The sequence below is a fragment of the Dysidea avara genome, chromosome 14 (genome assembly GCF_963678975.1).
Source record: "Dysidea avara chromosome 14, odDysAvar1.4, whole genome shotgun sequence".
NCBI classification, from domain to species: domain Eukaryota; kingdom Metazoa; phylum Porifera; class Demospongiae; order Dictyoceratida; family Dysideidae; genus Dysidea; species Dysidea avara.
In genome coordinates, this window is record NC_089285.1 from 9,044,702 (window position 1) to 9,058,947 (window position 14,246).

Here is a 14,246-nt window from a genome sequence, read left to right on the forward strand (position 1 = left end):
CACACACACACACACACACACACACACACACACACACACACACACACACACACACACACACACACACACACACACACACACACAAACTGCCACTGTTGATTTATATTTCAACTGAAAACTAAAATCGAACTATCCTATACACACCACACACGCCACAACACTAACGATATTACTTTGTTACATTTAACTTCAGTCGACCGGCTTGGTATTCACCCTTCACCGGTGTTTCAGGCCAACTTTGAGTGATAGTTGTTAGTCTTCATCAGCAGTGGTCAGTGAATAATCTAAATAGTTGAATTTAATATGTACAACTTTACCTTGTTCAAAAGAACATTAAGGCTGGTCAAACCTCCACATGGCATGGGTCTACTGTGAGATATAATATTGGTCTCTGAATACTATTTTACATAAGTTATTTTCAATCACACAGACATCCGTGGTAGTGTGGGTAGTCGTGAAGAGACAATATTTCAGAGAAACTGCAAACAGAAAGCACTTCATTTCTTGCCAAGATTGCAGAAACATACGAAGAAAACTAAATGAATTTATAAAACATCGACACACAGATGATGCATCATCTTGTCAATGAACTAAATCAAGAATCACCATCTCCAATTATAGCTTATAAGCAGCAAGGGATTGCCAATGCCAAGTACCTACTACCTGATGATAGTTTCTTTTTGGCTATCATAACAGAATTCCAGATGAATCTATTTGAAGAATTTTCAGCCAAAATTGTGTGCCTGGATTCGTATAAACATAAGTTAGTAACACTGGTAGTCCCAGATGAGTTTCGTAATGGTAAGACAACATTAAACTGCACTGTATTAATTATTAATCTGTTGTTTTAATCATTAGGCCATACCTACTTGATCTTATGTTGCACAGGCAAAATTATTTTAAATTTGGGTAGGTAGATTAGTTTGAAAATGATAGCGATTTTCATACAAAATGCAGTAGCTATATTTTACATACACAGTTAAAAATTCAGGTTTCATATTATCAGACTGCCTGTTTGCCAGCTAGGCTCTCCACTTCGCGCTTTCCCATTATATCTGTACAATTTTAGACTTTTGGACAATCTTCAATGGACCCTTTTGGCTGTAACACAATTGTATGGTCTTTTAATTGGAACACATCATCCACACACGTGATTTTCAAAACTATTTCACTTGAAGAAAAATGCAGTTGGTCGGGCCTGCGCAACAAGGGATCAGATACGCATGGCCTAATGAGTATAAGACCTTGAAATGCACATCTCCATGCATATACAGAGTTAAGGGATGCTAATTTCACATTACATTTGTTAACATTTAATTGCCTATCTGTCTAACTACTACAATTAAACTGTTATACAATGCCACTTTAAAGATAACTTTTCATGTATGTAATTTCTTTCCCTCTATAACAATCAGTAACATAGCAGTAGCAAAACATAAGGAGTTTGAAATAACCCCCCCCCCCCCCCCCCCCAATTATTCTGATTTCTTGGCTGTGAGTCCCATATTGTACCCTGTACTGACTATGTACTGCTATACATGCAGGTTTAATGGTTGGCATTGTATTACAAATGAATTTGGTATAAAAATTACATGTCATGCCAGGCTGCCAGCAATCACATTACAAGATAGTGTGCACACTTGTATTTCTATGAACAGCTAATCATTTGTATAATTCAAATCACTATTCTTAATATCATTAGAACCTACAGTGCATACTTATGCTTATATGCACCCAGGATGCCCTATGGCTTGGTTGATCTCTAATAGAGAAGATGAAGCTACACTAACTATGTTTTTCAAAGTAGTTCATGAACGATGTCCTAAAGCAAAGATTACTAATTTGATGACAGATGTATGTAGCTAGCTATTGTGTTACAATGACAAGATGTGATATTTCATATTTCCAATGATGTTTGTAGATTTGGCTGGAGTCAATGGATGTAGTACTGTATATCCAGGAGTGAGACATTTGCTTTGTAAATGGCATATTCATAGGTACAGGTTAATGTGCTACCTCATTTTGTTTTTATCACAACATGTATTTATACAAAACATTTAGAGCATGGCAGAGAAAACTGAAAGCCCTAGTGAAGGATTCAGAACAGAAGTCAAACCTATATGCATGTTTATGGATACTAATGAACAAAGAGGACAGCGACACATTTAAAGATAAGGAGGAAACCTTAACGACTTATTGGTCTACCAGACAGCCGAAGTTTATAGAGTATTACAACAATGAGTATAGATCCAGAGCTGGTACTGTCATGATGTAAGTGGTCCACATTCCAAGTTGTCTGGCCAGGCCAACAACAGTATATCTAATGGTTTGGCCAGAGCATATGATGTTGTCTCAATTAGTTCCTCGTTACAAGTGATCCCCACCCACTCACACAATACTGTAGAAAGTTTGGCAACTGTGTGGTATTTCAACAAACTAAAACCTGCCAAATCATTGGTCCAATACAAATCTGTAACAATCTCATCAAAAATTTTCTCACCAGAATCCTACTGCTACAACTTTCCTCCTGCCTAACTATCTAGCTATAATATGGTAGGTAGCTAGCTAATGACTCAAACCACAATGATACGGGTGATATGATATGTTCTCAACCAGCATGATTGTGATACTTAAAGGAAGGCAAAACTTATGGCTTCTGTTATTGGTGGTATGTATACATGGTATAGTTACTGCACACAATCATAAGTGAAAAGTGACGAACTCTGCTGATTATACAACTCCTGTTCGTTACGTGGGTTATTGTTATGTTAAATGGAAACTATCCATAGTGCTGTAAATGGTCCGTAGGGACCATTTGTGGCACTGTAAGTGGTCTACGGAACCATCAGTGGCTGATATAGGTGGTCAAGAGGACCAACTTTTGGGGGACCAGTTGTAGCAAGAGTTCATAATATATATACTGAGGAGAGCATCCTACTCTCATATACCCCTGTAGAAAGGCGTATCGTGAAGTTATGACGTAACACTTCTGAGTTCGCCCGTTTTTCTTTGTATAATTAATGATGTCATTAGTTGAACATGGTATCGATTGAACGCGTGCCTAACAATGTCGCTAGCAACCAAATTAACTCCAGCTCTAAGCGTTTCTCACCGAACTACAATTGTTCCTTCATGGGTTAAGACCGCTTCGTAGGCATTTCTTGCTAGGCCATTCACGAATACAGCTATCCTGAGCGTCGCGAGTGTGAAATAGTGCTAACGATTCTTGCACTTTTACGGCTGCTCATACGTCACAAACCACAACATCTTGTCCTTATATCATAACTTCACGATACGCCCTTCTACAGGGGTATATGAGAGTAGGATGCTCTCCTCAGTATATATATATTATGAACTCTTGGTTGTAGCAATTACATGTAATAACACTTGTGCACATATTTACTGAAAATGTTCATTTACAATTTAATAGAAAAGTGGGCCATGTGTTACCGTCACTTTGATCACCAGAGCACAGACACTAATATGCTTGTAGAAAGGTAGGTGTATAACAGTAAGAGGTTAAGATGCAATTTACACATCATACATACTACTGCATGTATCTAGTTTTCATAACAAGCCAAAGATGAATCCAAGATATCTGGCACATCAAGTTAACAAAAGAATTGATGATCTGGTTGGAACACTCCTACAAATTGAAGATTTGTTTTTTGATCGCATGTGTAAGGAGGTCATGAGAGACAGCAGTGAGGCATCACTAAAACAAGAGGGTACTGACAGGCACACACGTGGGATGGAAATTCCTGATGAGTCAATACAGGTATGGATTATATACTCATACTTAGTGATAATCTGTCATTCTACAATAGGAAAGGAAAAGGAAAATATTCAGGAAATATTTAGGAAAATATTCAGCCTGTTGACGACACAATTTCGAAGAAATTAATTGACAATTTTATATCAGGTATATGAACAAACAAATCGAAACAATATACAGACATACTTAATATATGCAGGTAGTAACAATGGAAAAAACAAACAGCCTAAGACACAACATGGTGTAAGTCACATTTACAACAAATTTTATTATAATCTATTGCTAAAGTAATATTTAAAATTGTATTTGATATACTGCCTGAATGTTTAGGCAGCTGAGGAGTTGATGTTATCATGTGATGCATATTTAACCAGACAAAGTCATAAATTCGACACGTGGTAACCAGTATGGTTAATTTTCAGACCTTATTTTATTCCAAGGAAAGATGTGGATAAGATTGATAAACATTGTGAGCAAAACTGGCCGTCAGGTGCATAGGCCACTCAGATGGAAGTAGTAGCTGCAGCAACAGTTTTGGCAGTACTGGTATTTTTCATAGAGCAGTCAGGAAATGAGCACAAGTGGAATGCTATATACCCACTGCACTACCCCACACTCAAGTATCCTCACATTCCTGAGATAGAAGAATGTACTTTGTTGAGGCCAACACATTTTGAGTTGTTATACTACACAAATTCTCATTATGATGCAATAGTATCTGTGGATACAGGAAGGGTGTGCATTGACCAGCCTTTATTATAAGGAGTATCCAGTGAACTGATTGAGATATCTAACTAGTCTCTTATTATTATTATTATGACAACCACTAAGAATATTGATTATATTGCATGCAGTTTAAATATCTTTGTTATACCTATGTCATTGTGAATCTTTTCTTTAAAAAAAATCCTTGCTTGAATCCGGCACCAGTTTTCAAGCGAGAATGGTTAAACAACTGGCAGTGCATTCATTTTACTTGACACACTAGTGGTGTTTGAAGGTAAGCTTATGGTAGTTTGAGAGTTGACCTGGCTTTGCTGGGACAAGTCACTCTCCAGCCCTCTCGTAAACTTACCTTCATACAGACAGTGGAAAGTCACAACAAGCAAACCTCAGGATAGCATTAAGGTAAAAGTTTTAATATTTCCTCTGCTAGCCAAGAGCATGAATTTGTACTGAACATACCTAATGACAACATACATGGCTGGCAAACATTACCATTTGTAATACATTACCCGAGGCTTTCAACTTTTTACAAAACCACACCCAAGATTGCACATCTCAGATGGTCTATTATAGCAAATTCATAAACACATCACACTTACTGTACACCAAATCTCAAACTGGTGGATTCTGTGTGTATAATACTCTGCAAAATAGTTTTACAACACAATAGGGAGGACATGAAAAATAATTACAATTCACACTGCCACATAATGTACTTTACCATGAAATTTATATACGGTTAGTCCAAAATTGCAATTTTAAGGTTAAAATTCTGCTACATTATTATACTGAATTGTATTGACCACATTTGGAATGGCTAAAATTACAAGGAAGAAAGAAGGCACAGCCTATAAGTCCTTTCCACATGTACGCTTACACAAATTGTAGTTACTGTAACAGCTAACTATGTACATATGAATGAAGAATAAATGCTCCAGCAGCCATGCAATCCACATTGAGTTCTACAGCAAAAAACAGATCTACAGCCATGCTGGTAGGCTGCATATGTTTCAGAAATTGCACAACAAAGGAACTGGCCGACATCACAGAGCTGGAACGATGCAATTACTTACCTACCAGTAGCTAATGCTTTAATTCTTTTTGGCTTTGTTATCTATTAATAAGCTTTATAGTGCAACAAACATTATGCCAGTTGCATGTGTGGGAACAGGGGAATTGCACTCTGTGCAAGCAACTTCTAGAACTACAAGCACCCACCAACTGAACTGATGAACATGAGATGAACACACAATACAAAAATCACATTACAAAACAGACAACAAATACAACCACACACACACTAGACAAGTTTACAACAGCTACAATACTTAAAGAAAAGTCTTTGCTCTTCACATACAAGCTGTGGGCAGAGAGGCAAACTTGGCCCTATCCTGTGATGACTGAACTGATTATTGGCATGATGTGTAGATTATCTTATCAGCTATAATAGAATGCATAACTACTTTGTGATTAACTGATAGCACTGAATACCTTATGATTTACTCACTTTTAGTCCATTGTCAACATTTATGGTTTACCGTAGAAGCAGCGTAGCATCAGTTCGAAGTAGCCACTTGAGGTGAGAATAAAACACCAAAGAAGAATCTCACTGTTAGGAACTCATGTGAACCGAAATGTGATCACGTGATTTTGGTACCGGAAGTTCAAAGGTCGTAGGATTTCTGCGTATAACAAGATTCATTATATACCTGACGTACCTCGTGACGTACAACAGATGTGTAGAGGCAGATTAACATTTGAGTGTACTTACCCATAGTTAAACAGCCAATAGAATCGCCAACTTAGACTTCCCATACCTCGCATCACATTAATTTTAGCATGTATGCCTCGTATGCCTCGCGCGCCTTCACCACAGTCTATTTGTGCGCGTGCGCATGCGCATTAATTAACTTATAAAGCGCATTAATAAGGATCGGCCTCGGGATCAGCTGCATTTAATTTTAGGACGACTTGGGATCTCTGGATGGAAGAGGGATGGGAAACCAGATCACAGAACCACACACTTCGTCATATGCTAACTGTAGGTGTACTATTATGTTGTTTTGTGCATCTATCAAGTCTGAGCACGTAGCCACCGCATGGCATTTATCGATTGGAAAATATAAGCGCCTCTTCCAGCTACGTCGAGAAGCTTAGTCTCGCGTGGCCAGACCGCTTATTTCTCTTTGTCATGGGTAGGGACATACAGCGGTTCCTAGAGACCAAGACATCACGTGGGGTAATTATAATTCGTCTTATTTTACTTCTTTTTGTATTGTACTGTAACTGCTTGTACCTGTAATTTTTTTTTGTATCTGTTGTTTTGTGTTTACATATAGTGTGTATGGATGTTAGGGAAGCACCCTTGTACAGGCTATGCCTTTTGGTGCCACCCTGTCTTTTTGACAAAGATAAACCGTCTCGTATAGCCATACTGACTTTTTTCCCCTTTTTTTGTGTGGGTCGGGTGCACTTCCAGTAGAATCACTTCCACTTGTTCCAGATTTTTCAGTAATAATCAGACAAATGTCAGACCAGGTTTATAGTTGATCTGACAAGGCTGCCAGCCAATTAGCCAACAACACTATTTGTCTCAAACTACTTGTTTACACTATGGTCCACCTGGTTAGTTTAATGTCCTAGCAACAGAACATTGTTATCGTGTCGAAAAGAGTAACAATATTATGCAGGTGAGAACCACAGCCTACACCCAGCCTATGCCCAACCTTCCCTAACCTGACAAATGTCAGACCAAACAAGGAAATGGGTGGCAATCTTGCTAATTGGTTGGTAAATGCCCAATGACTGAATGGCATTCCACCAGCTCTACAGTGGGCGCTGATTGGCAAAGCCATTCTCTTCTTACACTTTGCTCAGTAGTGAATGGCTTTGTCAATCAGCACCCACCGTGGAGCTGATGGAAGGCTACACAGAATTTCTATCGAAAGTGTACCAGACCCCCTTGTCCCCCACCCACACACAAAAGAAAAAAGTCGGTCTAGACTAGAGTAATTATAGTTGGAACTTCAAAAATGAATTGATTTGATTGGATGAGATCTAGTGCACGCGATCTGGCTTGTTGTGCAAGGTCTCTTAGAACCACTGTAGGTTATCGAGAGAGAGGGGATAGAAAACTATCATGTGATTTATTAAAAATTGTTGTAGCAATCAGCTTTACATAATTCTTTATCACAAACTAGTGGCACAAAACGGTTTATAGTGCTCTCTGGTAATGCTCATTTGTGTATCTAGGCGTTCCATCAACTATCCACTGCCTGGTTGAGCTTTATTTCCATGCGCACTCCTCACCTACACCAGCCCATGAGCTTGTGGTACACCATACCAACGACAGGAATGGAATTGGATAATTCTTGACTGATCTAACCCTTCACTGATGAATGTCATATTTTGATGATAAAGTCTTTTGTTCGTTATGGCTGAAAGCGGCAAAACGTGTTCAACTTAAAACGATCAATGCCGTTTTATGTGCGAATTTGTGGCACAGCTTATTCCTTGATAACAATGATTAGGAGGCTCTGCTTCCGAGTTACTAGGCCGCCTTGTGCTACTGTACATCCCGAAGAAAGCAACTTTTCTCTACAAACGTTTATGACAGAGTTTACAAAAGGTGTAAATGGAACTGTAGGTGAGGAGTACACCTGTAAAAATTAGTTTTCTATCCCGTCACTCGATAATCTATGGTAGAGAGAAAAATCCGGTTCGGATTCCACAATTGTCTTGACATGTCACGTAGTTACGTCACAAGTATGCAGTATTTATAACCCCACACACTTAAACTCCACCATAATAAAACTACCATGGTACAATAGTAACCAAAAATTCCACTTGCCTGTGAATTAGTTTAAAAACTTATAACTAGTTCAATCATTGGTAGATGCCAAAGCAGCTTTAGACATTGATTGGTTTGTAAATGAGTGCTCGGGGGTCAGTCACTGGCAAAATTGTCAACGGTATTTGGAATGTGGGCTTAATATTTCACTGTATTTCATATTCCTGCAAATTCCGGACTATATGTCACATTCTATGATATTCCAGGCTTTAAATTAAATCCACACAAATAACACACATTTCCTTGCAAAACCAATAGTGGTACCACAAAAGCTGATGTGTGCATGTTTGTTTGCAGTGCTAACAATAACTGTCACTTGGTTGCTAGGAGATACTACATTTTCCCAACCCAAGGATTCACCATTGCCACCTCCATTTTGTGTACTGCTATCACTAGCAGCTGTAATGACCAGGTGATATGTTGCAGCTATGTGGTTGTATGTAGCCTCAAAACTTTCAATGGAAACTCCCTATTCCAATTCTGGCAGTGTAAAGTGCTCCTCTAGCTCATGTCTGTACATTTGTGAATATGTAAGGACATTTGGCCTCGGCACCTTAAAAATTAAATTAAGGCCTGTATTCTGTATTCCTCACTGTATTCCATGCTATGTAATATCAATCGATTTCCTCTATGTTCCTCTCTATTCCATGACATATTCTTTATTCAAGCTAACGAAGTATTTTCTCACCCAGTTGGACAATTATGAACCAAATCAGGTCCTGAAATACTGGGGCTAACCAAGACATCGGAACAGTTATGGTCAGCAGGATAATATTGTCAGTGAGATTGTCAGGTAAGTCAGTGAAAGTCAGCGAGGAACAGGCCATTGTTACTAGAACTAAGTTAGTAGCTACAGGCGAGTCAGGGATACCAGGAATGCAAGCAGGAATGAATCCAAGAGTAAGTCAGTCTTCGCTGGAAGAATTCAACGTCCGGAGCCGAGTGATGGTTAATCTGTGCCACTTATTGGGAGACATGTATGTGTAATATTTTCATGTCGGTTCAACTATCACCTATTGTAACTAGCTATATTATACTGTGTAGTATAGATCCATTGTATGTTATTTATTAAATTATTATCACCTTCTCAGTTTTGTAAAATTACAGTGCAATGTACTTAGATATTGTATAATGTCAACATCTATTTGAACCACCAAAGGGAGAAATGAAAATTACAAATTTACTTAATTAAACAATCAACACATGTCCAGTCATCATCTTCATTAAAAATTGGGAGATCAAGACAATCCACCTTTTAACATATGTCACACAAAACCATCAAGTTTCCATCATCAGATAGGTGTCAAACTGGGCATATTTCAATGATATGAACCAAGCAATCCTCTGAAGTAAATTGGTGATTCTTGTTAAGAACTGGAAATGTGGTATAAAATCCTCTTTGAAGGCACATTTTTAGATGGTGTCTCATTTCGATTTGAAGCACAACAGAACAAGGATTTACATTGTTAACTAAAAGATTATAATAAGGTATGGCACAAATTCCGCAGTCACTGCTGCCATGTTGTTTGGCCACATTCTTGACATGAATCCTGATTGGCTTCAATACAATAGCTTGTTTTGTGCATGTGAACACTCTGTTGTACACAGAATCATACAAGTTGATGTTGTTGCTGTCAGTTGAAATCATAGTCCAGTGTCTCTATGTCTCCATGTGTATGACTTGGACTAAATTATTGTGATTTGGGAGTGCAGAATGACATTGTGAATTCTGCAGTAGTGTAGACTGAAGCCCTCCAAAACTCTGGAAACTATTTCTTTAAATACCACAAGAATAGTTACTAAAACATCAGTTAATTGCTCATTTTCCAAGATGTGCTTTTTCCTTTTGCTTGCATTTGTAACCCACATTGGTACTTCTTTTTCTCTGTCCTCATTTGCTTCATTGTCACCGTCACATAAATTTATACATTTATTTATTTATAAATGAAATAGCATCATCATTCAGTCAAAGTGCTTGCAGTGTGCAGCTTAGGTGACAGCCGTGAGTCAATCAACTATCTTTAACAAACATAGAGCCTTCACCACTAAGCAGCCAACTGGTAGTGTACAAGCATGTGACATGGAAATATGTATGTAATCAATGGCTTAGCATGCTATTTCAGTACACAAATGTGTTGCAGTGATCTGAGCAAGTAAACAGCTACATAGTGCTCCAATATTGATGAAAGTGGTGCCTTGCAGTCTTTAACCTGCCTTTCACTCTCAAGTTTCTCTTTGATTTCAAAAATTGGTCAACACAACCAATGCTGCATATATTAGCTGAACTATCTAGAAAAACACAGAAATCACCAGGATTAACATACTCTTGCACTTATGGGATTATGACTTTTAGCTTAGAAGCAAGAACCTGAGCTGTAAGGCTGCTTTATTCTCACCCTGAAAAGGCGATCACTAGATACACGTTCACCTTCTTGTAAATCCAAACTACAGGTGTACTGTAGCATTGACTTATTGGTGTAAATAACCTCACCATTATGAAGAACTTCAAGAAACCCGTTATCCTTCTTAGCTAGGTCCAAGTTACTAACAATTTCTTTATACTCCCTCTGGAATATGTGATTCTCTGCTGATATAATTTGCAGCTGCTTTGTTTTGGTCACACTCAATGCTTTAATTTAATAGATCTTTACCTTCATTCTCTTCTACATCATCTACATCACCAAAGAAAACCTTATCCCAATTCTCAGTAAATCTTTCATTCCTATAGATTTTTATTTTTGCTCTTTCCAATGCATTTTTACTGCTTGTTCAATTTCAGAGTTGGTAATATCTTATGTGAAATTTTCATTGCTCACACCACTTTTTTCGTTACTCTGTTGTGGACAAATAATTTCAATAATGCTGCTATGAGATTCCTGTATTTGGAGTTTGTGCAGATGTCTCAGCAGCCCAAGTACATTGAAATTTACGATTGTATAAAAATTTGGAGTCATAGTTCATGCAGCTCGGAAAGCCTTTTCACTTGGTTGTGAGCCCAACAACCATGGACAATAGCACTGCTCTGCTGAACTTTTACTACGCAATATCATTAGCAGCAAAATGAGAGTATGGGCATGCAAATGTATGAATTTAAAGAAATAAAATTCTGCACATAATCATAGTTCTCAGAACAATCAATCCATTTTCTCTACTAACGTAAAAAAACTGAGCACACCATGCTTCTTCAGTGCGACTTAAAGTTCCAAATGCTTGTCTATGAAGCTGTCAACAATACTCTTAATAACCTGCAAATAGAATTTTGTGCCTTTGCTGTCTGGAAGAGTATCTAGCAAAGCTAATACATTTGTGCTTGTTATTCTACTTACTGCTTCAAAATTCTGTTGATCTTGATGGTCTAGATCTTTGAGCCGTAAATTGTGGTGCTCCTTGGAAAAGGACACTTGGACTAGATGTAGGTGGGAAGCTATGGCTGAATATTTTCCCATTGGCAAATTTGAGACACTGATCAATCTAGATTTTAACTTAACACCGAGATAAATAGGATCTTGAACAAAGCACAAGGAAATTTCCTGCTGAACAAAATACCATTACTTCCAAGCTTTTGGTATTACAATTTGTGATGTTTCTTTATCTATTGTCATTTGACGTGCTCACTTTTTTTTTTGAAGAGTAATTGTATAGTCTCGACTCAGCACACATAGGTGTCAGTAACCTGGAATCCTGGACTTTACCATCAGCATCAAGGCAATAATCTGTAGAAACTTTAGTTGGAATCTATTAGTGCAATTCATTGCTGAATTAACACAAATGAATTGTATGGAAGCATGTGATTGTCAGCTTTATCTTCTAGTTGATTTGATGTTGGTTTGCTCATTTCATTACTGGAAATATTTAACTGCTGACAAAGTTACTATCTATCTGATTGTGATTGCATGTCCTGACATTCAACAGACTTGATTTTTGATGAATCCAAAAAGTGTTTGTTGTTTGATCTTTGGGATTGTACTGGTTTGCTCGGGAATTTCAGTGCTATTTTGGTGTTTAGATTTAACGCATTCTTTAATGTACCAGTCCAATTAGAAGGAATTACAATGCAACTGTTCTTGTCACTTTTACGAGCAAGTTGATTCACAAAATATTGAACACTGGGGCTTTTTGTACTGTCTAATTTTACCATCACCTTGTATTGAGTAAACTCTTGAAGCTCTTTCACTTTGAAGCTGTCTTGTAACTTATTTTGCCAGTTCACTATTCTTGTCTAACAGTGTCTGAAATTTCTTTGAGATCATATGATTGAACACCTGTACCTCCATCGTCATCTTGACTGGGATAAACTGTCTTATTACTTACAATAGGTACACTTTTTTTTCCCCTGGTGTGAAAAACTTTGTTTTAATAGCATTGATAAAATCAATTGCTCGTTTATGATGTCCAAAACACAAATTCTGGACGTACTTCTGGAGATCCATTATTCCATCTCCGAGTATTGGTGGCTGGAAAACAAGCAGGGTCATTCCAGTAGTGTTTGAGTATGAATGACTTTAGGCGTTTCCATCTCCTGTCAGTGGCAGATAAGGGGGGAGATCTTGACCCCCTCTCCAAAAATTTCTGGTATACCAAGATTGAGATACTCTAATAGAGCAGTCAGTCACTCTAACAAAGCAGTCACAGTATTAGAGTAGTGTGTAGCGAGCTAAGTCAAAAGGCTTAAGGGACAAAATCATTTACGGACGAAATTTAAATGTTTGAATGAGTACTTACGACATACAATAACTGACTTCTAGTTCTTTTTCTTTTTTTGCAGTGGCACCCTTGCTGCTTCGAAGTCCATGTGCCATTTTGTAGTGTGACCTCTGCAGTTTCTGTGTTTTCATCAATCCATATAGAGTGTATTACTCTGTGTCAGCATTCTTGATGAACTGGGAAACTGTAGGATTTTCATTGGTTTTGCTACTCTGGCGCTGGATCCCAAAGTACTTCTCTAAACAATCCTGGTTAATTGTGTATCTTAAAAGGCCACAAACACCAGGAGTACGAAAATAGATCAACTGAATGACCACACTATGAGAACAACAGAAATAAGTACATTTGGTTTATAACAAGAATACAGTGGACCCTCGATTATCTGAACCCCTTTGTTCTCAGGCAATGATAAAAGTGTTCAGATAAGTGAATTGTTCGGATAACTGAAGCCCATACATTTATATACAGAGCTCCATTGAAATACTATAATAGAACGTACACCTATACTTAAAACTTAAAATACTCTAATAGAACAGTCATTTCCAATTTCGAATAAACGAGGGTACGGATAACCGAGGGTCTACTGTACCTGTTATGTGGATGCGACTAGCTGTCTCATGGGGCAGCACCATCATCTTCTTTATCTACACTTTTCTGCCAGGATTGAAGGTATTGCAAGAAATCCTTTAAAAACTAGAAAACAGAGAGTCATAATATACGCAGTTTTGCATGTGCATACATAAAAATCACACAGCAAAACACCATGTATGCACTTTATACTTGAGACAATGATCATCAGCATTACGATAAGATTCTTTGAATAGCTTTCTGGTATGCTTTCCTTGTGTGAAGTTACTTACATTCAAGGAGTAAAAAAACTTGTCAACTTTATCAATGAAGTAGGCTGTCTCAAATGCTTCACTATTTCAGTAGTACAACAGAGTAGAGGATGCAGTGCTGCTCAGAACCTGTGCAGTAGTAATCTATTGACATAGCCTTTAATAATCCTAACTCTACCTGTGCTGCCAAGTCTACGCGCATTTTGGAGAAGCTAGTCAGATTGGTGTACTCTAATGTAAGCTTGTGTACCAAAGACACACCTACATTTGAAATGCTGCCCAGATTCTTTTCATAAACATCTTGCACAAACTGATTGGTTGACCATTGCACTGTACATTTGTAACAAACAAT

The 14,246-nt window shown here is 37.8% G+C and overlaps 2 protein-coding genes across 4 annotated transcripts in view; both read left to right on the plus strand.

Annotated features, from left to right (window-relative positions):
- On the plus strand, positions 1–4,712 carry LOC136244503 (uncharacterized). Of its 3 annotated transcripts, none has more exons than XM_066036091.1 (8): positions 1–801; positions 1,922–1,997; positions 2,062–2,271; positions 3,431–3,497; positions 3,565–3,778; positions 3,828–3,922; positions 3,975–4,018; positions 4,106–4,712. In XM_066036091.1, the coding sequence occupies exons 1-4, from the start codon at positions 567–569 to the stop codon at positions 3,459–3,461; spliced, it is 552 nt and encodes a 183-aa protein (XP_065892163.1). In that variant the 5' UTR covers positions 1–566; the 3' UTR covers positions 3,462–3,497; positions 3,565–3,778; positions 3,828–3,922; positions 3,975–4,018; positions 4,106–4,712. The 3 variants fall into 3 exon arrangements, 2 of the variants coding, with proteins under 2 accessions (XP_065892163.1, XP_065892164.1); XM_066036092.1 differs by having other exon boundaries at positions 4,150–4,712; XR_010695357.1 differs by lacking the exon at positions 1–801 and adding an exon at positions 1,514–1,854.
- A 1,706-nt stretch (positions 4,713–6,418) lies between these two features.
- The window catches only part of LOC136244314 (uncharacterized), a 34,169-nt gene continuing 26,341 nt past the window's right edge, over positions 6,419–14,246 (plus strand). Inside the window, exon 1 of the mRNA XM_066035870.1 lies at positions 6,419–6,542. Coding sequence (XP_065891942.1) covers positions 6,486–6,542 — 57 coding nt within the window. The 5' untranslated portion in view covers positions 6,419–6,485. The remainder of the gene's footprint in view (positions 6,543–14,246) is intronic.